Source organism: Protopterus annectens, chromosome 7.part1, assembly GCF_019279795.1.
Source record: "Protopterus annectens isolate FY-2018-M chromosome 7.part1, PAN1.0, whole genome shotgun sequence".
In the NCBI taxonomy this organism is placed as follows: Eukaryota; Metazoa; Chordata; order Ceratodontiformes; family Protopteridae; genus Protopterus; species Protopterus annectens.
In genome coordinates, this window is record NC_056740.1 from 343,505,639 (window position 1) to 343,533,013 (window position 27,375).

The following is a 27,375-nucleotide window of genomic DNA, read 5'->3' on the forward strand; positions in this document are numbered from 1 at the left end:
ATCCTATCCATGATGGAGAAATCAGCAGCCAGCTGTTAGGTTCCCTAAAGGGTATATTCCTGCTACATTATGGAATGCAAGAGCCACAGGAGTGGGAAACATTATAATAATTAATTTTTTTGTGGTGGAATATCTTATTAAATGCAACATTATTTTGCTGTTAGAGAAATTTTGTCAGAGTATATATAATTCCACTATTTTAACCTACTAGCTCCGAGAAACTCAATGTCTTTCTAAGAAGACACTTTAATGTTTGGTTAAAGTATGCAACAGAAATAATACATCGGAACAAACTTTTTTGGTCATGCTTCTAAACTCATATGGTTCCTGCAAAGGATGTAAGCAGTAGAATGAAAGAAATGGATTGCATTCTTATCTTAAATCGTTTTTCTTTTATCTAAAGCTACTGACTATGTATGTACTGGATACATTGAAAAGAACTTCAAAATAACTCTTGTATATACTAGTAACTGCTGCTAAGAATCAGATATGAAATCTCTGGCAATCACTCCCCCCTTCCCCCTCAAGCAGGGCCATTATGACCCCTTGTTCCCTCAATAGATATATATATATATATATATATATTTTTTTTTACCAAAAAGAAAATTATTAATGTTATCCTTAATATCTTTCTTGACACTGAGGTGGTGGTGCTCCGGAAGCGTTGTCACCTCACAGTAAGACGTTGTCTTGTTCGATTCTCAGCTAGAGCGTCTTCTGTGTGGAGACATGCGTGAATGGGTGTAAGGTTGTGCATCAGGGCTGGCAACTCGGCAGATAAAAATCTACTGCCAATTATTAGCGGACCGGAGTTCTGCTGTAGCGACCCCTAACCAGGAAAAGCCGAAAGACACAACATCCTTAATATCTTTCTTGCTCAGCTTTCATGGTGAGATAGACCTGCTTATCCATTTGCTTTACTTCATACATTAAATAGAGATGGAGTTGAATAGACAAACCTACAGCTGCTGTTGGTGGTATTCTAGAAAATGGCTTCCCTGTTATTTCCATTTGCACTTGACACTTGAAGAAAAGATTCCATACTTAAGGTTACTATCTCCTTCTAAGTCCAAACACAATGAGAACTAGAGTAAACATACAGAAGCTCATGCTCTGTGCCTTTACTCAATGAGCTCTGACATTCAATGCTACTCTTCATTCTTCATAATAATTACCAATTTAACATTTCTACAGTAAAAATCTTATTGTTCATTCTCTGATGACTAGAATTATCATATTCTAGGCAGCAGAGAAACTGCAGCCTATCCTGAGAAGCAATTAACATAAGGAACAAATTGGTCCTGGATGGGACTCCCATCCAGCTCAGCAACTGGCCCTGAACACACACACACACACACACACACACACACACACACACACACACACACACACACACACACACACACACACACACACACACACACAAAACACACAAGTGTGAGCACTTTCAGGTAATTTGAAGCATTTCTAATTTGCTTATTTGCATGTCATTGGAATTTGACAGGAAACCAAAGATTTGGTGGAAAACTCGCATGGACACAGGAGGTTATAGGCAAAGTCCACACAGAATGTACCCCAGATGAGAAATGAACTGCAGAACCAAGAACTGTGAGGCAACAGTGCTAACAGCAGTATCACTGCATTGCCTGCCTTATTATTATTATTATTAAAATATATTTAAAAACGTAATTTTCTCTTGCTGGGTTAACTATTTTATGATGAAAAAGTAAATCCGACAAAAATACATTATATTAGTGAGGCCCAAAAAGGACAGTTGTAAATATGGCATACAGTTAAAATACAAACAAATTAATGTGCTACAGAGTTGTGGACCTTTTCATACTGCATGACAAATGTGTAATTTTAAGCAATAAGAATACATGCATGATCTGCTTAGATTACATCCCTTCTGTAGACTAATTAAAAATATACAGTGAAATACCAGTAACACATTTGGTTCACCAAGAGTAATATTTGTCCTAAGTCTGTGTTTTAAGATTTCCAGAATCAGTTGCATGCAGCATGAACACTTCACTCCCATTAAAATTTTTGAACCAATCATTCTTTGCAGATTATGAAAAAGAACACAAACTGATAAAGCTACACTGTTGTACTTACTTTCCATAGTGGATACAGAGGTCCATCAGATATGTATATCTAACTGTGTCCATTGTGGGGACAATTATTTCCTGAATTTTAGTATTTTTGTCACCAAGTTGAATATTTTTTATGGTTTCGTTCCAGTGTACCCAACGCCCTTTGCCTTTAAACTAGGAAAAAGAAAACATTTTACTAATTTTGAGAAAACTGAGCTGGTAAACTAGAAGAATGTAGACAAGTAGAGCTTTGGCTGGGACTTGAACCAGCCTGCTTGAAGTGCAGTACTAATTGTGGTAAAAGATGCAGCATTAAGATGGCTGAAACCTGGGCAGGTCCTGAATATACTTTTGCCTCCAGTGGACTGATTAGTGGTCACATAAATAACAGATAGATGATCACATAGGTATATTGCATATAAAATTACCAAAAGTAATAATGAAGTAGGTATTTTACCTTCAAACTGAGCACAGCCTCCTAAAATGCTTTACTAATTGTATCATCAGCTATTCTTGATAATTAATTCATCAGCTGTTCTCGATAATTATAAAAATAACTGATTTACAGTAATATCAAAACAGGAAACCATTTTATTTTCAAAACTTTAGCCTGCATTTTATTATAAGCATATCTGCAATGCTGCACTCTTACTACTTACAAACATTTTGACAACCTTAAGTTAATTTAATCCATCTAACTACTTTACTGAATAAACCACTTGAAACTTTGATAAGGCTTCTTTAGTCCCTCCACAGGGAAGAGGGCATCAGAGAGAGACAGAGAGAGAGAGTCCCCTAGACCTGCTAGCTAAACTGACTATCTGGACTAATCCTTTGTACTCTCCTTCTTGTTAGTCCTGACACACTTTGGGTCACATGGTGGACAGCAGACTTGACTCGAGCTTCCTGAATTACCTTTATTTTTTAATTTAGTAACTTGGGACATCCTCAGTATCCTCCTCCTAACAGTAACCATTGACAGAAATAGGAATATATAGACTAACTGTATGATCATAAATTCTAAATGTGGTAGAAGAAACATGAACACAGGAACAATAGGCAAGTAATCACATGGATTAAAGATGCCTTGCCATATGCACCTTTAAGCAGACACACACAAACGTCCTTGCCACAAGTTTTAAGCACTTATAATTGATCACCTCACAAACTGAGCAGGGTCATACACGATAACTGTAGTGTAAATGTGTGTGTATCCAGTAATCAAAGTTGAACTTTTTGTGTAACTGTTAGAAACATAGGGCCCTGCAGGAGAGAGTCATGTAATGCTGAGACTGAATGTCCTAAAATAAACAGACATACATTTACTAAGTCTGGGCAGGCCATTTCTCAGAATATTCCCATTTCTTCAAAGTATGGCAATTTTGGGGTTGGTATATATAAGTTTGGGTAGTGTGGGGCTTGCCCTCCACACTGGGAGGTTGCAGGAGGGTTTGCCACGCTGCAAAGAAAAGAAATTTAAAGGAGAAGAGTGAGATTCAATATTTGCTCTTCTCCTACAGTTTCAGGAGTTTTTGGAATGTTGGCACTTGGTGCTGTGAGTCTTGACATTTCAATATAGTGCCCTTTGTTTGCCGGTAGTGATAATTTATTCCATAGGCTTGGGAAATACTGAGTTAGGAGCCTGTCCCTCCAATGAGTCTTGTTTTCCTGTTGGTAGAGACCTAGGTCCCAGTTTAGGCATTCCTACAGCTACTGGTTTTGTGGAAACTAGGGTCAAATAGGATTCAGTCTTTCATGTCTTAAAAAGTGAGACGCAGGTCACCTTGGAGTAGCTGGATAGCTACTGAGCATAAGGAGAGCTATGCTATTCAACTGCAACTGTTGAAAGATTTAAGACTTTTACTATCCATGTTTAGAAAAATATGTGGCACTTCTAGTTGAGTGATATGTTTGGATTTGTACATACTAAAGGGGGCATTGTATTCGATGATGAGTCTGATAATGGAAGAGTACAATGATAGGATGACTTTTCTAGATCTTTCCCTTGGAAATGAACTGGGCCAGAGAGAAGGATCTCCCAACTATGATGGAAACATGATGACTGAACGAGACAGACAGAGCAAGAGAGAATTGCTCACATAGGTACCCAGGTCTCCCATAAACATGTCTGTCTGAGGAGGAATATTACTTATAATACATGGAGGTGGGAGCAGCTTTTTTGCCAAAAGATACTACACAGCACATTTTTGCATGTAGCTTGAGACCATTTTTGGTACACCAGATATGTTGATATTACAGCCCTTAAATAAGCTGTTTAGTATTAGAATTAGATGACCAGATAAAACCAACATGCAGTCATCAATGGTCAAATAGACTTCTGAATAATGGCTTGGATGTGTGCAAAATAAATGCCTACAGAAGAGGGCCCAACACAACACAACACTGACCCTTGCAGTATCCCACTAGTTACAATTTTATGTTCAAAGAGGCTACTGCAATGTTTACCACTTAGGATCTGCTGAACAGTCTATTTATAATCCAGTGGAGAAAGTAGTGGTTTACATTGTCTGTCTAATTTGTCAATAACACCATGAGGGATAATGTCAAAAGTCTTAGCTGAGTAAAGATAAGCAACATACATGGCATTCCTGTCCACAACCTTTGTAACCTTGTCAAAGAAGCTTAAGAGATTCAGGAGACAGGCCCTACCCTTTACAAAACCAAACTGATTTGAGTCTAAATCACTCAAGTTGCCTATGTCTGCATAAATGAGTTCTGCTATGATATGCTCCACTGATTTGCATATAATGCTGATGGTAATGATGAGCCTATAATGACCCAGGTCTATAGAGGGGATGCCCATGCGTATAGGAGTCACAGTGGCTGTTGTACAGGAAGTAAGCACAAACTTTGTGGATAGGTTGAAGATGAACAATTTAACATGGAGTTTTTTTGTACCACTTTTTTCTGATATATTTTTCCCTTGTCATGCAGAGAAGAGCTTTCTGATTCTAAAATGTGTAGTTTTTTTTTACTTTAGTAACATCAGCAGACCTAAATTTAATAAGTTTAATAAACCCATGTTTCTGTTAAGTGGTTCCAGAGAAACTGTCCAATTTCTCCCTGATTTCATGTCATCCAGCCCCATATTCCGATGATGCAATATTGGGGAGAAAGAGGTTGTAGCAGGTAGGCATGTTTTCTGTAGTTTGCAGCAATTTTATTACAATTAATCAGAATTCAGCACACTCAGTTACTCAGTCAGACAATAAATCAAGAAATAAATGCAGCTATTTTCAAGTGAAAGGTAACAAAAGTAAGGTGGAACATGATAAGATTTTTAGTAACGTTTAGAATGTTTGGCATACACTGTAATAAAACAGATACAAAACTGTAATAACCAGTTGTCTACTAAAAGAATAATCACTTTTAGTGAGAAAACAATGGATGTGTGAATCACCTCAATGACAGCCCTTCTGTACATTGAGTTTGTATGTTATGCTGGAATGAAAACTTTTAGGAAAATTTGCACCTCTGTGGAGATGAAGATGCACTAAAGTGATCATTCCAGAGTAGACAACTATTCACTACTGTGCGAAAGACAGATAGTTAAGTACAGTGTGACATCTGTGTTTTTACACTGTATGCCAAGTACAACACACTTAATTATGAATTTATTTATAGTGCATGGAGCACCACGATTACTCTCCAAATGGTAAAATGATCAAAACTGACCAATTTCAGTCACAGCCCATGTGAAAATATGTTCATAGTGGATACAAAAAAATGAGAATGTTATTAGGATAACTGCAGAGATTAAGACAACAGATGTTTGAAGTTAATGTAACAGAGGATACGTATTGCAGCATACATCTAGCTAAGATTAAATAAAAAATACCAATATTTTCACTATGTACAATATTACTCACAAGTCAGTGGGAAAGCAGAAGGAGTAAAGCAAGGCCGGACAGAGGAAGAAGGAATGTCACAGAGGTTAGGTGACGTGGACATTGAAGAAGCAGGTACACTGAGATTGTTTCAATATGTACATTTTAAGTTCCCCTCAGAATTTATAGTTGAGAGTACTTTCTTTGAGGTATGCTGGGAGAGACTGCTAAAGTGAGGCATCAGTGAAAAAGAGCCACGTGGGAGATGAGTGGAAGTGGGAATAGTGACTTAGGTTACAAGAAGAGTTTTTTTTTTTTTAATGGAGTTTTGCTGACAGAGGTGAAAAAATGTTTAGATTTAATAGTTTTAGATGTATATATGCTTTATGTATTGATTTACTGTCTAAGTGACTGTCCTGCATGTCCTATTCACTTTATACTGAAATCTGCAGAATACAGAAAACAGGACTACCTGTTATTATGTCATCAGAAGGTGGGGTCAGATGACAGATATGGGATGTAATTGGACAGCTGTTCAGCATACAGAAAATACAAAGAATTTAATTTAATACAGTGCCACTTAAGTAACTAAAATAAAAGCTGAGTATTTTAGCATCAGAAAAAAAAACCCACTTTACATGATGACAGCATACATGTAGCAAAAAGAAATGGCAGAGAAAAACCTTTGCACATGACCTTTATGATCTTTTAAGACTTAGACACTTTTCTGGTGTCTCCTGGGTGAGCCGTGTAGATTTGGGGTATGTGTGAGTGGACAGAAAGTAAGTGCTGCCTTACACGCTGGAGTTCAGGTTCTTTTAGAGTATGTTCAAGAAACTTTGGCAATTTTTTCTTCACAGCCTCAACATGTTATGAGCCTATTCATGTGTTGTGATTGATGTGGTATTGTGGTATGATGCTTTACATCTCTTGAAAGGTTGTACTTACAATTGGTAGAAGCAGTGAACAGTTGGAAAGTGTAAAGCTGTTGATGCACTGCCTTAGAACATCTAAAGCTGGATGGCACCCTAAAAAGGTAGGCATCTGAAATATCTGGATCACAATATACTCCTCAATTTCTTAATCGAGACTGTGTTTTACAAAGGTCAGTAAATATTTTGTACACTATGAGTCTTGCTTCCTTAAGGAGTGCCATCAATAAAGAATGACAGTTTTGCCGATATTTAAATTTTTGTAAAGGTCCCTTATTAGTTGAGAGTCTTCTCTCCTTTGACAACACATCTACTATGTATAAATATATGCCTGTGTGAAACTCAAACGGTTTAACTTTGAAAATGGTATCAGTCAAACTACTTAATGTTCATAGATACCATTTGGCAAACTACCCACCCTACTATCTTTCAAGCCCTTAGTAGAAGTTAGTACTATTTTACTAGCTGGAAAACTTGCACATCTTCTAAGGGATTTAATTTGCGTTTCTATACATATTGGATACCCATGTAATAAGGATAGAAGATTCTTATAAACCAACGGTTTCAAAGCATAAGTAGTTTTCACACATGATATGCTAATAAGGTATTAAAATGCCAAAACATGTACCCATATCTAGTCCAGTCTGAATTTCTGGCTTGAAGGTATTATTAAAAAACACCTGTGTCTCATACATTACTTAATTAGTGCACTGAATGGAATATTTCTATTTTTTTCCAAGGACAATTTATGTATCTCCCATGGTGCTTTTGTACACCCAGTGCTGAAGTCAAATACCTCTCATCTTATGGAAACTATTCTAACATCCTGATTGCTCAGTCAATAATCAATAATTTGGTGTGTTCTTTTGTAGTGAATTCATTCTGCCTTTCGTACTGTGTCAGCTGTCTTTTAGATATTCCACGACTCTTTCTTTCAAATGTGATTCTAAAATTTTCTCGACACCTGAACTCATATTTAACATGTCATAGTTTCTAGCTTCTCTTTTGTGTCTACTATTATGAAAGAAATTGATATCTAACATTATCTAGTCTTCTGGAAGCATTCCTTCCTTCAACGATTTTTAAATACATAATCTCCCCTGATGACCATACAAAGCTTCTAGGCATAATAATAGACAACACCTTAAATTTCATAAACATGTCAATCACACTATTTAGTCTGTCAACAAAATACTTGGCTCCCTGTACAGAGCCAAACCTTTCCTCACCCCCTAGCTAGGGTAGCTATTGCAAGATCACACCTCTTCTCTACCCTTTTGTATGCCTCCCCTGTACTCACCAACCTATCCAAAACCGATCTCAACAAATTATCAGGATGTCACAATCATATAGCCAGATTCGCTACTGGCATGTCTTTTAGGACCCATCATTGCCAGAACCTCAAAGCAGTGGGATGGCTAGAGTATCCTACCCTTCTACAGTTCAACCAGCTTATAGTGGCACATAAAATACTCTATCAACCTGATAACACCCCTGCCCTCAAAAATATTCTCACCCCTCATAGTGCCCCCAGGCCATTATGCTCAGCTGATAAACTAATGATACTGACCCAAAAATCCAACAACTCTGCAGGCGATGCTATATTTGCCAACTCAACCGGTAAAATCTGGAATCTACTCCCTACTACCGTTACCAAGGATACCTCACTACCCTGCTTAAAAGAGAACTCAAAAAATACCTCACAGGCTGTGTTCTTGTTCTAAACCTGACTAACAACTTCACTAATACATGTCTTCCTACCCAACCAGCTGTTTAGCCAAGTATCTTATACCTCATACCATTTGAATGTCTAAACATTGTGAATTATGAGATCTGATTGTATTCTATGTTCACATTTTCTGATACGTCTTTGCCAATCAGATGTAAGTCTGCACATTGTGTACATTGATATATGTCTGTATTCTTTGTCTATATTTTTCTAAACATGTCTGCCTGAGTTTATCACTCAGTGATGTATGTACTGTCTCTTTTTTGGTATGTGAAGCTTTTCTCCCAAGGCCTCCACTGAAAATGGACATATATCCAGTCGGACTATCCCAGTCAACAAATGCAAAATAAATAAATAAAAATAATCTTCCCACAGCACCAGCATCTATCCCTTTATTTAGGATGAATCCCACTGATCTCTACTTAGTATTTGGAATTCCTTCAAGACCCTTTTATGATGACAAAAAAAGAATCAACTCCCTCTCTTCATAGGTAACTCCATTGTTAGACATACTGTTGCCACTTTAAACAGGATGAAAAGTAGAAGATAACTGTTAGTTACTTATCTGAATTCAGGATTGTTCAAATTGCACATGCACTCAAGTTATTATGCTACAGGTAACAGTATGATTCCATTACAGTCCATGTAGGTGTAAATGACCTGAGATATACCTCCCTGGACTATATGAACAGAAACATTATGGAGTCCTCACACTACGTGTCTCAGGCTGGTATGAGCCTAGCATTCAGCAGCATATTACCATCACTGATGATGATGTCACAATATGAGGAAAAAATGCTTGATTTCAACAACTGGATACCTTTCTGGTGTCATCCTAAGGGCATCCAGTAGTTGTCAGCTTAGGAAAATATGGTTAACAGAACAAGTTGCTTTAACAAAGATGGTCTGCACCTCTCCTCTCTAGGCTTTCAAATACTGACTAAAGCTTTATCCAACCCCATAGTGCCCTTTTAGGCAATGTCAAATTGATAGACCTTCAGACCTATCAAAATCAACTCAACTGAACCTCAAGGTACTGCTGTTCAATGCCAGAAGCCTAAACAAACAACAAAAAAATACTCTCCTTCCAAGCTCTCCACACACTTGATGATATTGGTGCAGTTACCAATACATTGTTAATGTGGCAGACAATACCCTGGCAGTGCAAGGTTTCTGTGCCTTCCACACTATATGACCAGTAGCTGCACACAAAGAGGCAAAAGGAGGAGGTGTCTCAATGTACCATATCCTAGTCAGCCATGGGTCACCCTCCATCTCCTAAGAAGTTCATAGAGACACTTACCACCCAATCTAACACCCTACTGATGGTAGACTTTAACTACCCCTCTATAGACTGAGAATCCTACTCAGCCTTGAATCTAGAGGTGCACCGAATCCTAGACTTCGTAAATACAAAAACTCTGTTGACCAAATAGCAAATACACCCTCTAGAGGCTCCAACATACTGGACCTCGTACTTACACATATGACAGAATGCTCCACTCCCATCCCAATGTCTCATCCTCCCTGGTAAGGTCCAACCATAAAGCTGTCTCCTTCAAAATCAAAATCATCTCTGTGATCCCATTAAAACCAGTAACATTTAGGAACTATTCCAAGGCAAGTTACCTTTTACTAAGTGATGGATTGTAAAATTCAATGCTTCTCCGAACCCAGAGAACACAGCAGCCAAAACTGAATTGCTCTCAGAAACTCTGCCAATGGCTTCAGAGAGGCTGCTGTACCTACCAGAAGTAAGCCCAGGATTAGCCCTAGAAACAATCTATCCTGGTGGCATTGTAAATTAAACAGGATATACAAAAAAAAAAAAAAAAAAAAAAAAAAAAAGTATGGCAAAAAACAGGAAGGGTAATTCCCATAAAAATAGAAACTCTCTCATCAAAGTAAACAGGCAACTAACAAGGCTAATTAGGTCATGCTAAGCCAACTTTGAGGTTAAGATAACCTCCCAAGTGAAAAATAACCATCATGCCATCTATAGCTATGTCAGAAACCTCAAGGGCAGCACACAACAATGTCCTTAACAGTTGGTTAATGGTGCCACATTCGCTGAGCTTGGCAATACAGCAAACCTGTTATCAGACAAATTCATTTCCAACTTTCCCCCTCGCACCTCAATCATCCCCTCAGAAATACCCTCAAACTTAATCCCTCCAGCTATAACTAGGAAGCATATATTGTCTGCACTCACTAAAGCCAAGAACGTGGCCTCAATGGGCCCTGATAACATCCCAGGATGCCTCCTAAATAGTCTAAGTATGACGTATCAGGACCTTTGGAATCATTATTTAACTAAAGTCTTAAAACAGAGTTTGGCCACGTGAATGAAAGACTGTAGAGTTCATCCTTCTTCATAAGGGAGGACCTTCAAAAGATCCTGGAAACTACAGACTCATTAGTCTGACTAGTCTTATTTGCAAAGCCATGATAAGAATTATCATGGAAGTTATCAACAAGAACATAGGAGACTTCCAGACACTGGATCCATCCCAGTTTGGCTTTGTCAAAGGAAGGTCATGCTTACTGAATCTGGTGGACTTTTTTGAAAAGATCACTAATGCAATGGATGAGATTTGGATACTGCCTACCTGGATCTGGCTAAAGCATTTGATACAATATCTCACTCGAGCATTGTCAACAAACTTATGTAATTAGGTATAAACCCCTTTATAATGCTGGATAGCTAGCTGGTTCATGGGTAGGACTCAGGAGGTTAGAATCTGTAAGGCCAGCAACTAGTGGAGTCCCCCAGGGCTCTATGCTGGGCCAGCTCCTCTTTGGCATCTACTTCTTGGATGTCAAAGCCAATGCCAAAGGCTTTTGGCTGACCCATGTTCGCAGATGATTGCAAATTGGAAGCAGTCAATAAATTCCCCCCAAATGAGAACACCCTTCAGGAAGGTCCAATACAAACACTTTGTGCCAAAAGCCAAGGTTTAAACCTCAATATCAAGAAATGCATTATGATACCTTTTGGGAAGTCTCCCACTCCAGGTAACTATGTAATAAATAAAACACCCTTAAAAGTTGATTCTCTAGTCAGGGATCTGAGAACTCATGTAGATAGTAACCTAGCCTATATTGCTCAAATTATAAGCAAGAGCATGGCATCCAGGTCCAGACAGGTCATCATAAACTGTACTCTGCCCTCGTCAGACGCAACATAGGTTATAATGCTCCCTTTGGTATGTGCCTGACCAGACACATGCAGCAACTTAAATGTCCACAGAGGCTCCTTACAAAAAGAATATAAGGAGTAAACACAATGTCCTCTGCTGATTGCCTTAAGGCCCTCTCTCTTTACTCGGTATCATACAGACTTCTGGGAGTTGATCTTTGCCTGATATACAGGGCATCCCTTGACCCTGTTTTGATAAACCTTTTGCAGATACACAAAACAAATAGCATCCAAACTACTAGATTAAAAGACCTAAATTTTGCTTGTGACATAAATAGGACATGTTGGAGAGACATATATGGTTGTCAAAAAATTTGCTGGAACAGGCTCACCATCCACGTGAAGCAGAGTTCCTCCCTATCCCTTTTTAAGTGCAACGTGGATCAATGGATGGGTAATCAGAAATTCAACTCTGGTCCGACTATTATGTCTTTGATGGACAGAGGCAGTCAATAAATCACCAGCTATATAAATCAAATTTGTGAGTCATGTTTGGGTTGCACAGCTAGGCTTACAAGAGTCCTAGTGGCCGTTAGCCTAATATATACCTATGAACGTATGAAGTTGTACACTAATACAGGTGTGCATTGGTGACTTCCTATTCCTTTTTTTCTTTTATGAATCCTGAGCAGCAATAATCATTTAGTAGTTATGCTTTTCAACTCCCTTCTCTACCTACTGTTATTCAACTATTAATTTATTATCCTACCCTTTGTTTTTCCTTGGTTCCTTTTCTATCTATAAATGATAGTTATGCTCTTGCTACAGTTCTGACCAAAATCTGGTATAAATATATAAACCCAAGACCAAAACTAGATGCAACCTATACAGCTACAATTCTATCATATCATGGAGCAAACTCCCATTAGAAATCAGGTCCCTCAAACACCCTAATCAATTCAAAACAGCCACTATAGAATACCTAAAAACTCATTGGTCCTGCCACTGCCCAATCCTCCTTAAACCACTGGTCCTCTTGTAGACCCTTACCTTACTATATCTGTAAGCCCTCTTTTGCCTTCTCATCTAAGAATCTAAAATTTCAATCTTATTAGCTACAACCTCTATGAAGTATCACTCTGCTTGTCCATCTTTCATCTCCTCCACTGATTTCATATATTTTGGATTGACAACAGATATTTTTGCAATTATTGCTGTCTTATCAAAAATGTTTTTGTATTTGTGTTTCCCTTTTATTCCATGCATATATTTGTATAATACTGTCTTTTTCTGTATGGCTATACATACGTTGTATCTATGTATTGTAAAATACTGATGCTTTTTATCTAGTTTTATCAAATTTTATTTTTATTTCTTTATTATTTCCATATAACAAACAGTATTACTGTGGAGCTTTTCTCCCCAGGCCTCTGGTGAAAAAGGGTGCACAGCTCAGTCAGACCAACCCAGTCAACAAATGTAAAATAAATAATAATAAATAAATACATGATATGCATCCATATTCTTCAGTCATCTGGACCCAGTGTTGCAGGATCTAGTTTGCTTGGCATGAGAAACGTTTTCATGCTTTTAGATCTTTCCTTTATCTATACTTCTTGAAACAGCACCTTGTTCCCCTTTATTCTAACAAATTTCCAAGTTTATAAGAGCGATATTTAAAATCTGCCCCTGATTTTGGGTCTTTGTCCTACCATTGTTTGTGTTTGTCCACAATTCTTGCACTAAGAGATTAAGAGGAATGTTGGAGACACACACACACACACACACACACACACACACACACACACACACACACACACACACACACAATACCTCCACTTACCTCAGCGAGCTATGGTCAGAAGAAGAAAGTAGGTATGGTGAAGAATACTGAAATAGTTCACACAGACATATTGCTGCGGAAAGTAATAACATGAAAAAAACACTACAAAAGGAATGCAGGAAAATCAGCTTCAACTGATTTTAATACAGTTAAGTGTTTTCATCTAGTAAATTGACTTCTTCAGAACAAATAATATCTGGAGCATTTCTCCCCGGGACTCCGCTGAAAATTGGCTTTGTTCCAAGTCGGACTTTCCCAGTTAATAAATGTTAAATAAAAAAATAAAAAAATCAATAAAAAAAACCTCAGTTATAATAATATTCTAAAATCACATGACACAATAAATCACATGATTTATTTATTTACTTACTTACTGACATTTGATTACCAGGAAAGTCTGACTGGGTTAGTGCCCATTTTCAGCAGAGGCCTGGGGAGATTAGCTCCAAAGTATTACAAAAACATTTAAAATAATAACTTTACAGTCTTCGAAAATAATACAAAAACATCTGAATTTTAGGTCGCTCTGGTGGCAGAGAGGGACAATGCACTGACTACAGCCCAGCTGACCTGGATTCAATTAGCGGCTTGGGTGACTTATGGAGAGGTTAGGTATGCTCATCCCAGGTTGGAGGACACTTGTTGATATGCTCCCTAAGGAAGGGCATGGTCCAAAGATGGGAGTTGCCCTCAGATGTAAAAACAAGAGTGGTGGGTGGGGAAAGGGAAGTGGGTAGAGCATAGAAAAATCCCCCCCAGATGAAAGCATGGATGAGCCAAGCCCCCAGGGCACCTTCAGAATCCATAACCAGCCCAGCAAAAAAAGAAAAAAACATATTACTTCTGGGTGGTAGGAGAATAGTTGGTAAACATGTGGCAAATGTAGTTTCAGTTACATTGTTAAGAAGGTATATGGCTCAGTAAAGCATCCCTAGCTTTTGGTGATTTTTTTTTTAATGCAAGTTTGTATATGTATGTCGATTTTAAGATCATCATCCACTATCATCCCTAGTAATTTGCTAATGAGAAAGCAAGGCAGAGGATTTTAATTTTTTCTTTTTTATAAGATGACAGGATCATAGGAAATTACTAGGCTATCGACCTGGAGGTCATTTTAAGCTTAGCTCTTTCATCCCAAACTAATACCATAGAAATGCTAGTCAATACCCAAGATTGCATTTAATGATGATTACCCATGTCCAGGAGGGTTGTGGACTCTATCTGTAGTAAGAATTTATGGTGCTCCATCCACTCATTCAGGTTCCTCTTGAACAGTGTCATAGAGGTACTCTGTTTCACATGAACTGGTACCCTGTTCCAAAGATTCAACAGTCACTGGGAGATAAATCTGTCTCTCCAGAATGTCCTATTTAAGTCACAGACCACATTTAAGTCCTTGGAACAGGTAAGCTCTAGTCCCATTTGATTTACTGACATGCAGCAAGTTGACTAGTTCTGGGTCTTGGATTGCTTTGTAGGCCAGGTATAAGTCTCCCCTAAGAAGTCTATAGGATACGAAGTATAGTGACAGGGACATTAGTCGGTCTGTGTAAGGCACATGCTGGAGCCCCTTGATTTTCTTTGTTAGAACGTCTGAGGTCTCTCTAATTGCTGTAGGTATTTAGTACGCTAAATTGCAAATGGGGCATTATACTCAACTATGGGACAGATAAGTGCAGAGTACAGGGGAGGTTATAACTTCTTTTGCTCTCGAGGCAATGCCTTTACTAATCAAGTGTGGTACACAGAAAGCTTTCATTACTGCAGTAGACACATGGTGATCAAAGTTAAGATCGCAGTCAACATGTGATCCTAGGTCCCTTGCAATTCATGAGTATTGTTGTTGATTTTATACTACGAAGGGACACTGTTTGTGCTGAAGGGAATGATGATGCATTTCTTTGCATTCACTTTGAGACCATGACTAATACACCAGACATTGATCTGCATGAGACCCTCTGATCCTCCTAGAGTATACTGACATAATTTGGGGATTTAATGATTGCACCTAGTTTGCAGTATTCTGCAAACCTGGTCAGCCACAACCCCTTAGTTTTGCTATGAACTTCTGAAAAGTATATACCAAACAGTAGGGGGCACAAAAGTGACCTCTGTGGCACCCGACTGGTAACAGGTCTGCTGGTTGATGTGGAGTCACCCACTTTGATAAGAGTATGTGTCTGCTTTGCGAGCCAGTTGGCAACCCATCTTACAATGAAGGGGTTTACATTTAGTTTTTTAAGTTTATCAGTAATGCCTGAATGTGAGACTGTGTTCAAAGCCTTTATCAGGTTGAGGTATGCTGTGTGCACAGATCCGCCCTCGTCAATAGCCTTGGTCACATTTCCAAAGAAATTCATCAGATATAATAGGCAGGATCTGCCCTTCACGAAGCTGAATTTGGTAGGATTCAGGGTTTGGAGGTCACCTATGTCTTTATTTATAAGGTCCATAATGATATGTTCCATCGTTTTACAGATAAGACTGGTCAGGCTTATGGGTCTGTAATGCCCTGGGTCTGTTGCTAGGCCACGTTTGTGGAGGGGCATAACTGTTGCTGTTCTCCATTCTGCAGGAACAAAGTGTGTGTTTAGGCTATGACAGAAAAGGATACTTAGTGGTGATGCTAATTCACATTTTAACCTGTTTAGAAGACAGCCTGGGATGTCGTCTGGTCCTATAGAATATGTTTTTTTTTGCCTTGGAAAAGGTTTTGAGGACCTGCTCTTCATATATGTAGGCTGGGGGGGGGGTTTGTTGTTAAGTTAGGAGGGGATAAGGGAGTGACATTTTCACCAAACCTATCCACTAGTGGGTTGCTATCTCTATCGGGTCAGTGTGTGCGATATTGTTGGCCACTAGTTCTACATATGCTTGAGTCCTCTGCTTTAGGTTACGTACATAGTTGTAAAAGGCCTTATGGTTGTACTTGCAAAGTTTCTCTCAAAGGAGCCCTTGGAAGATTTGACAAGTTGTCTTATTTCTCTGTTGAGGCTGAGGAAGGTGCTTTTCCATTGTTGAGGCCTTGCCTTTGTATTCTTGGACAGCAACTTTTTGTATTTACTGTAAAGTTTGTTGATGCTGGATGTCCACCATGGCAGTCTGGAAATAAGGAGGAGATTTGTTTACCTAATCTCTCTCATGAGAGAGGGACTGGGGGAAAAAAGTAGTAGATTTTTTTTTTTTTTTTTTTTTGGGAGAGGTTGAGCATGAGTTGTGAGTTACAAAGCCAAGTTTCAATGGCTGTTAAAGCTTCCAGAGTAAATTTCAGAGATGTGCCATGTTGTCAGCTGTGCATATCAGTGTGAAGTCATCTGCATATTGTATTAGGGAGGTTTGTTGTGTAATGTTTGGAAGGTTTTGGTGAAAATGTTAAAGAGGAGGGGCCAAGGATACAGCCTTGGCGTACACCAGTGATGACTGGAAGGCACTGAGAGAGGGTGGAGTGCCATTTTACTGACTGATACCTATTGGACCAGTAGCTTTTGAATCATAGTAGGGTGGGCTAATATAGACCTGGTGAGGATATTTGAAGTAGAAGTTTGCTATGACAAACTCTGTCGAAGGCTTTCGACAAGTCTGGAAATAAGGAGGAAATTTGTTTTTCATTATCTTTAGTTTTACTGACAGTATCTATATAGGTTAGAAGTAGAGTGTTAATACTATGGAAGGGATAGAAGACATGTTGTGTGGGGGATAGTTCTTCCTGCAAGAGATAGTTTTGCACTTGTTTTTGAATATATTTTTCAAGTTCTTTGAAGGGGGGATAAGATTGCTACATGTCTAAAGTCAGTAATGTCTGTTGAATTTCCTCCTTTGTGTAGAGGGATAATGTGTGATTTTTTTCCTGGGAGAGAGAATGCGGGATTCCTGGATTGGCCTATTTATAAGGATTGAGACAAGACAAGCAGTGCTATTTGGCTGCTATTTTAGGGTACTCACTTGGAAGGTCATCAGCTGAAGCACAGCATGGTTTGAGTTTAAGAGTATTTCTATATAGGACATGGGTACAGGTAAGAAGGTGAACGTGGATGTGGTGATATGTGGCTGTTGGGCAGGGTTGGAATTAGATGCTGAGGAATCCTTTGTTAGGAATGCTATACTATCTATGAAATAAGAGTAGAATTCTATTGCAGTTTTTAGTGGCGAGTTGGGGAGTGGTTATGGTTGAATTTTTGGCAGGGATGTAGATTTCATTAATGGCTGAGAAGGATTTTAGGGTTGTGTTTACTATTGTTTTGAATGTTAGTATAGTATAGTTTTTCCTTCATTTGTTAGTTTTTTAGTATGGTTGCACAGCATTCTGAAGTTTTTGAGATACTGTGGTGTTTTATATTTTTGCCATTCTTTCCACTCTTTTTCACTATTTTGCATTAGTATTTTACTCTTTTTGGAAAGCCAAATTGTGTTATTTGTTTTTAGACTCTTCCTTCTAGGAGTTGCAAGGCTATTTAGGAAAGCTGATTGAATTCATTCACAGCAGTATCTAAAGGGATGATCTTTAGGATGCTCCACAGTTAATAGATGATAGGGTAGTAATGAATATTTCTGGGTTAAACTTGAACAGGTTGCGTGTCGTTTTATAAACATGCTGTTTAAATAAATGTGTGAGATGTCTGGTCGTATACATTGGGAAATGGTCCCTGAGAGTCTCTGACATTGTAACTGTGATGGTGAATTTGCTAGGGTCTGTTACTAGGATCCATTGTAATAAGGAATTTGATGTCTTGCTATAATGTGTGGAGCTATTAATTAGTTGTGTGAAACTGTATAAGTTCATTCTACATGTAAGAGAGTTAGAGGTTATTGTCCAAATTATACTGACATCACCTAGTAGTATTTTTTCTTGTGGAATTGTTATGGATATCCAGTGTAGTTGCCAGGAGGGATGTAAAGGACAGTAATACATATTTCTTAGATTTGTTTATCTTCAGGAAAGTAGTAAGAAGCTCTGCTGACCTGTATTTTGGTAATGGTTTGCTGCAGGGGAAATGTGGTAGATGTTGGGAAATATTAAATTATACCACCATCTTTCCTCTTTATACTGTCATTACAGATGATATTATAGCCGGTGGGGGGTAATTTCAGAGTTGTATACACTGGGTTTAAGCCAAGTTTCAGTTATAGTGAGAATATCCAGCTTGTGATGGGTAATCCATGCATGTAATTCAGAAGTTTTATTTCTTATGGTTCTACATTTATGGCAGCAAAAGTTAGATTACTGGGGTTGGGGGTTGATGTATGATGGGTAGTGTGTGGAAGAGAATTGTCTTGATGTTGGTTATGATAAGTATTTTAAACTTAATTTTATGAAAGGGTGTTAATCAGTCTATAACTGGGGTACAGGTGAGGGGCATCATTAAATAGGTTTGGTGCAAAGTTTGGAGAGTTTAGGGAGGAAGTATGGATAGGTGGCTGTGACAGAGATGGAGAGACATTGACAGTTATTATTTAGTCATGGTAGGATGAGAGATATCTCAGTAGGAGGAGAAGAACAGAGGCTAAACAGAGGAGTAGCAAGGTTAAGTAAATGGACCTGTATTTTACTGATGGCAGGTAGTGGGGAAGTAGGAATCAAGAAGGAAGCAAACAGTTGCAGGGAGGTAGGATACTTAGTGGTGGTGGAGTCTGAAAGCTAGTAGAAGGTAGGAAGGAAGGATTTTCTATGAAAGAAGAGAATTAGGTTGGCTGGTATCTTCTCTTGTGTTTCTGAAATGTAAGAAATAGAGGGCTTTGACAGGATAGAGTATAAAGTTGTACTTTAGACAGACACTAGTGAGGATTTATTCTGGGAAAAAGTCAAAATATAGAATACTAATGAGGTACTGTTGAGTAGAGGTCTGAATAGATACAGTGCAAAGCAGTATGGGAGGGAGAAAGGTTTGGGGAATTATGCTTCATGCTAAATGGAAGTTGGAAAACAGTAAAATAGAAACAGGAGTAGTTGTATGATATTAGTAGGGTTGTTCAGGGAGAGTTAAGGAATGGGTGTCACAGGTGAAATATTATGTTGGAAGTATAATGGTAGAGTAAAAGTAAGAAAATGGAATTTTTTTTTTTACCCAAATGGATCTTATCTGCCCAGCAAAAGAAAACACAAATCGACCATCATCCTTCAAAAGTCTCAGAGGTGAGTACTTTTCAGTGCAGTAAAGCTCTGAAGGATTTTGCACCCAAAATTGTCTTTTAGTTACCTCAGATTGAGCTGCTCGACAGTTTGGGCATGCAGATGGTGCCTTGAAGCTTTGGAAGCTGACCAGCCATTAGATTCTGCCATATAGCTAAGTCTACTGCAGCAGTTATCAATATGATAAACATCTACAAAAAATACATTGTATACAGCAAATTATCATAACATAGCACTGATAAGCACAACATAAAACCATTACTTTGTAAATATTCATTGGATTAACCAGTATGTCAAAATAGTTATATATTCCAAATTATCAACAACTGACATTACATACATAACTGGTTAAAGGGCACATACTCCACATACATAAAGTTTATCTGACTTCAATGAAAATGATACAAATACAACACACTATCAAGGACTTTTCATTGTTCTACACAATCATAAAAGAAATAGAAATGTAATAACATATGACACATACCTGGTCTGTGAAGGAAGATGGTGACTGAGTGGAAGTGGAGACCAAAGTCAGGGGGAGATTTGGCAATATATTCTACTACAGTGACCCTCCCACCCTCAAGTCAGTTATTACTGAGAGTTTATGGCCACTTCAATGCAATTAATAAGGAAGCACAGAACAGAATTTTTTTTTCTTCACTTACTGAATGCAGAAACCAGGAAGCAAGGGAGACTAAGTAACTAGCAATGGCATGTACAGTGTAATCTACTGGTCAAGAAAAAAAGACAGTGGCCAACTTGGTAAGTGGTCCATGATGTGCAAGAACTACTTCTTTGGGGAGAATATTTCAGAGACTTTCCAGCACAGGAAAGGAATACATTTGACTAGTTAAAGTTAATCCATGGTAAGGCTCCTCATGTTAAAGTTGCCTACACTGGTTACTGACAAAATTCTCAGAGACAACTTTTGGGAGTTGGGTCTTGTGGGAGAACGTCTGCAATATTGAGGTCAGGATTGGATGTAGTCACCACAGGCTGTGCACTGTTAAGGAAGATTGTGATTGAGTGGAAGTGGAGACCAAAGCAACATTTGACCTAAAAATTATTGTCTTTGCTGGACTTCAACTATAAACCACTTTTGACTGAAATAATATAACTTAAACATGGTACATTAAATGTATTCAGCCTCAACTGCCAGTCTAACTCCTTGTCTTTCCAAGAGTGCTTCGAAATCACTCAATCTTGTAGTTAAATCAACACCAGTAACAAAAATGGAGTTTTCTGCACACTAAACTATGTCTATACAGGGCACCGTCTTTTTGTTTTGTCTTTACATTCTACTGTTGTTCATAATTTATCTGAGTTTTCTCAGTTTCACTAATATGGAGCGCTTCAAATGTACTGCATGTAGCAAGATATACCACACACAAGACAAACATGTGGTGTTTGTTAACTCAAGTTGTCGTCTCATAGCTCCATCCATCCATCCATAACCCCCTTTCTCCCATTTTGTGCATGGAGTCGGGGTATCACTTCAACAGTGACAATTACCTTGAGTCAAAGTTTACACCACCGCGTGGTTAGCCCTGCCACGGAAAGAAATAGCCTGATACTGTGGTATAAAGTTAAGTATGAACAAATCTGCAATAATGGTTCAAATTATATCGATATATAACCAGAGCTTTAACATTGCTTGGACTTTTATTTATAAATACTGACCTGTCTCCTACTACCTTAAACAGTATGTCCTTTTAGCATACTACCTTAAATATTATGTCCTTTTACTGTATACCAATTTTTTATTAATTAAGTTTTTTTTATACTTCTAGCATCACTGATTTAACTACCTGCCATACTGGATGACCAAACATTTGTTTTTGTATCCAGTAGCATTCTTTGGTGAGTTTCATAACAAAACTGGTACAAATAAATCATGTTTACTTTGTTTAACTTAAGAAGGAAGTGGCTTTAGGTGGGCTAACTTTAAGCATTTTTAGAAAGCCTACATTTACAGACATGTACCTACATGCAACTAGTAGTTACCTTTTGTCTGTGAAAAAAGAGTAATTAAGAGTCAAGCCATCAGAGCATCTAGATTATCCACAGAGGATAATGAGTTTCAGAAGGAATTGTTATTTTTAAAAGAATTGCTTCAACACTTGGGGTGGACTCAGGAAGGTCAAGATACTGGGCAATTTGGGCTTCTTGTCCACCACAGTGTCAGTAAACTCCATGCTGTAACTCAAACAGATGAACAACTCTTCATTGGTCTGTTTTGTAGGCAGGGACAATGACACCATGGACTTCTTAACTCAACAGAAGGACTATGTTGAACAGATGGCTAAAATTAAGGATGGAGGGACATCCTCTTCAGATGAAAGATAATGGAATTTCTGAGCAAGGAGAGCATTAACCTCTCATCAGAATACATGGGCATAGGCTGAGACCATAAGCATTACACTAGCTACTCTGAAACGCCGGAGAAAGATCAGTCTAGCTGAGACAACTTTTCCTGAGACATGCATGAACCCTTCAAGCAGGGTACAGTCATTGATACTGATTCCAAACCACCAGGAAAATGTTGTCATCCTTTCCTTTCTAAAATAATCCTCTTTAAAGGACAGTTGGTGAGAGTGGCCAGAATATGTTCTAGTTTTGACCTTTTCAAAGTCGAATATGACAAATTGCACAACATGTTTTTAGAAAGAAGGTATCCTTACTATTTCCTTAAAAATAGGACAAGAAGTGTTGAAGGATGTGGCACAAGATATCACCTACTATAAGCTTCAGATTACACAGTAAGACTAAACAGAGGAGAAACCTGTGACAAAATTGATGTAGTCAGTTTTTCTAGATCCTTAGTCATTAAATACAATAGTAATTTCAAACTGATTAAGAATATTGTTAAGAACAACTGGAACATTTTTAAAATTGATGAACAGTCATATAAAACAGCTGAAGCCCCTATTTTTTTCTTTAAGACTGGAAGAAACATCAAAGGGTTGTTAGAAAGCAACACTGGGTCACAAAAAATAAGTCAACATTTATAAGCGTGGTGCATGTAGCCAATGTCCCTCTATTCTGGAAAATGAATCTTTTACTACTGACAATTTCAAAAGCATGAGGGTGTTCCTAACTAATAGCAACTGTGCCACAAAGGGGGCAGTGTATATAGCACTATGCTTTAGCTGCTCATATTTTAATGCTGGAAAGACTGAGAGGTCTTTTTGAAAAAGAATATACAAGCACAACTATGATATCTTTAAAAAGAACAACAATAATTCTTTATTTAAATACACAATAAGCTGTGCTAAAGTTTAAGTTTGGTATCCTTGAAGTGGTACCTGCAAATGAATGGGGTGCCAATGGAAACTATGACTGTATATAAAGAATTTATTTGGCAACATAAACTGAATGTCTCTGTTTCACCTGGGTTTAATGAACAATTATCTGTATTATCAGTTTTAAAACTTAGAGCAGCAAAGATATATATAATAATATTTTTATTCTATAGGTGATGAAAGAAGTGATTTATATCAAACATGTATTTATTTTTCAGATGTCTTATACCTACATCCATGTTTTATTAATACCACATTCTTTATATGTTTTTTTTTTACATGTCTTTTTGGTTGCTTTTTTAAGTTGCTGCTATTACTGACTTACATTCCAACTTAGACCTTGTTTATATGAGTATCAAAGGAGAGGTGGTTGTCAATAGTTACTCCTAGGAGTTTGTTTGTTATATCAGGAGGTATGAGTGTTCCATTTCTAGATGCAATTGAGAAATTAATTTGGGTGGATTTACGGGTAGGAGTAAATAGTAAGAGCTTTGTTTTTTTAGGATTCAATAGGAGGCAATGTTGCAGAAACCATGTTTCAACTATACTAAATACTAATTGAGTTTTTGATGCAGTTCAGATGAGGAACTGGCAGAGCAAATTATTGTCGAGTCGTCTGCATATTGTATACAAGTGGCATGTGGAATAGCTAGGTATAGATCATTGATGAAGATTGAGAAAAGGAGAGGGCCTAGAATGGAGCCCTGAGGGACACCTAGAGTAACAGGCAGGTGGAAGGATAGGTGATTTTCCCAGAGAACTGCTTGCTGCCTATTGCTGAGGTAGGAATTGAACCATTTTATGGCCTGAGATTCAAGAGAGAAAGATTTGAGAATATTTATTAGCAGTGAGTGGTTAACCATGTCAAAAGCTTTTGACAGGTCAATAAAGAGAGCAGATGTAAACATATTATTATTTCTGTTTTTGTTAATGGAGTTAGAGAAGGACAGGAGGGCGGTTGTGGTACTATGGAATGGCCTAAAGCCAAGTTGGCAATCAGCAAGTAAGTTATTTTGAATTAGATGGTTTAGTAGTTGTTTCTGAATGCATTTTTCCATTATTTTGCCAAGAAGGATAGTATAGCTGTAGGACAATATAATGTTCATTAGAGTTCCCTCTTTTGTGTATGGGGATAATGTGAGAGATTTTCCAGATTGATGGAATTGTTCCCTCATTTATGGTTCTGTTTATGAGGATGGCTATTGGATAGGCAACAGCTCTAGCTGCTTTCTGCAGGTATTCTGCAGGTAGCTGGTCAGCTGATCGAGTGTAAGGTTTTAGTTTGTGGATGAGTTTACAGATGGGGTGTATTGGGATAGGTTGTATTTGAAATGTGGGGAGAGAGCTAGTAAAGGAGGTAGGAAGGGTAGAGCTGTTAGGGGAAAGCTGGTTTGCAAGAGATTGTATAGCTTCTGTAAAGAAGGTATTAAAGTCATTAGCAGCTTGCTTTGGGTTTTCCTGTTGACTACCTAGTGGGGTTGGTGTCCTAGTTTGGCCTGGGTGAAGCAGTCTTTTTTTGTTTCATTTCTCATTTGTCTAAATGTTAGGTGATCTAAAGTACCTTTGGTAGTTCTCCACCTGGTCCAAGCTTTGTTTCTGAGTAACATTTTTTCTCTGGTGTCTTTAGAGAGCCAGGGGGCTGGTTTAGCCCTAATTCTTACAGTACGTTTTGGAGCATGCTGGTCTAGGATGGCTAAGAATTTTGTGTTAAAGTATTTAACAGCCTCTTCTATTGAGAGGCTTTTAAGAAGGACCAATTGCATGCCCTAAGTTCATTTTGGAATAGTTCAGTGTTGAAGTCCTTATTGGACCTTATTGTCCTATATGTGGCTGTAAGGGGAATATTGGTCTTTTGTTTGATTAGGTAGGTTAACGAATGATCACTGATATTGTCTGGGAAATTTCCTACTGTATAAGTATGGTGGTGTTTATTTATGAGAATCCAATCTAAGATAGTTTCTTTTTTGTTTAGTTTATTAATTCTGGTTGGGGAGGAAATGATTTGTGAAAAGCCATGCAGGTTAATATGAATGTGTTAAATAAATCTTTATGATTGAAAACACTAAGATAGACAGTAGACAAGGTGACATGAGAAATAGAACAGAAACTAATGAAACCAGATGGATAGTTAGGCTTAGTGCTGACTCTGGGAAGGGTCTGAATGATAAGGTCACTATCAAGCCAATATTAAAGAGCAGACCCCTAAAACACTAACACATATTCAGTACACTTCTGGGACTGTTATGTATATGTAAAAAAAGGGGGGGTGAGATGCACTCCTTTTTATATGTATTACAGATTTTTAGAGTTGTATCATGTTTACATTTTTTATGTACATTGTATATATTTTATGCGGATATATATATTGTTTTGTTTTGTATATTTTTAGAATACTGAAGTGCTTTAAGTACATTAGATGTATTTTTATAAGAATACATGGGATCCAACTTGCTGTTTTTGATCATGCATTATGTGACTTTAATAAGAGAATGCATGGAGCAGGTGCTTTCAATTAGTGACTGATGAGAATAGTATGTAAGTGGAAGCTCCATTTCAAATATGTATACATCTGAGGAAACAGTGGGACACACTGCGAAAGCGCTTACGTTTTATTTTCTGTTCTTTTTCGAATAAATAGCATCTCTGTTGAAGCCATTGGTTGGACTTCTATCCCACTTTTTTGTTGTTGATATATTCTCTATTTTTTTGGTTTGCAAGCCTTTATCCAGATCTATAAGGAACTTTTTGTCTGGATTCCAGTTGGTGTACAATCTTGATGCAGTGGATAGTCCAAAGGGTAAGGCAGAAAACTGATAATGTGATCCAGACACAAAATACCTTAATAAATGCCTGAAATCTGGATCAAGAGGGATGTGATGATAAGCATGTTTTAAATCTAGTGTTACCAGGAAACTTGAATGAGGAAGATGATGTATCAGGTTGTGATGTGACAGTATTTTGAATGTGGGCACTATCACAAAGAAGATTATTTATTTATTTATTACCATTTATTAACCAGGTATGTCCGACTGGGCCAGAGGCCCGTTTTCAGAAGAGGCCCGGGGAGAAAAGCTCTGCAGTAATACATAACAATCACAAAAACTTAGTAACAGCAAACATTAGTACAATAGAATTGTTATACAGTATGAAGAAACAGTGCAAAGCAAGGTCCCATTGACTAGAGGGGACCCAGGGAGAAAGATGCACAGTAGTACAACACAACCAAGTAGCAGTAAATATAGTACAATCAGTGAAACTGAACAATTCAGTAGCAGTAACAACCAAGTAGCAGTACATATAATTCAATTAGTAGAACTGTATAGTTACAGTGCAGTACAAGATGAGCAAACACTAGATAGTATCTAAATTTAAGTTTACAATAGGGATGTTAGAATGTCAGGTGAGAAAGGAAAAAATGAGTGGGAAACAGATTAACCTGGGGAGTGGCAGGAGCACAGCCAGAGACTGGTAAGGTGTTCCTTTAGGAGTGACTTGAACTAGTCATGTGCTGGATTTTGTATTATGTCTGAAAGGGTGTTCCACAGTTTGGCTATTCTGTGTGAATACAGGGAGTCGTCATGTTGGTTGTGGGAGTTGGATACTTTTAATAAGAGTTTGTTGGAAAATCTGTGGAATCTGCTATGAATATTAGGCTGAACTAAAAAGGAGATGACAGGGCAGTTGTTGGGATGGTAGATTATTTTATGAGCTAAGGATAGTTTATTGAGAGATAGAAGGTTGGGGAGCTCTAGCCAGTTTAATGTTGCAACAGCTGAGCAGTGGTGGGACCTGTGTGGTGATTATTTGCAAATTTAGCAGTCTTATGATAACATGATTCTAAATTGCTGAGGTCAGATTTCTGAGGATAAGTAAATATGAGACAGCCATGCAGAAGGGTAGACAGAAGGTGTGTGCGAGCTGTGGCTAGCCTGGCATTGGGAGTTAAGAATGGTTTGGTCATGTAAAGTATACCTAGTTTGATGTGGACTTTTTTGATGGTTTGAGCAATATGTATGTTAAATTTGAGGTTGTCATCTATGGTAACACCTAAAAGGTTAGTGTGGTAAGTGGGGGGAATTTTGGTACCATTTGCAGAGAAGATAGACAGAAGGAGCTGGGAAGTCTTGTGTTTTTTGTTATGAAAGATGGAAATGAAGTTATTGTTAAGGAAGTAGTTTATGAGGTGGTTTTGGGTGCATTTTTCTAAAAGGGGGTAAAGTATGGCTATTGGAGGGGTATAATATGAGATATTTTCCATATGAGTGGGATATATTGTTCTTTGACTGACTGGTTAGTAAGGATTGAAATGGGTATGCAATTGAAGGGGCTGCAAGTTTTAGAAATTCATTAGGAAGT

The 27,375-nt window shown here is 37.9% G+C and overlaps 1 protein-coding gene across 1 annotated transcript in view; it reads right to left on the reverse strand.

Annotated features, from left to right (window-relative positions):
* The window catches only part of DNAH12 (dynein axonemal heavy chain 12), a 4,520,724-nt gene that overhangs the window by 1,909,766 nt on the left and 2,583,583 nt on the right, over positions 1–27,375 (reverse strand). Inside the window, exon 34 of the mRNA XM_044078497.1 lies at positions 2,119–2,270. Within this exon, the coding sequence (XP_043934432.1) occupies positions 2,119–2,270 (152 nt within the window). The remainder of the gene's footprint in view (positions 1–2,118; positions 2,271–27,375) is intronic.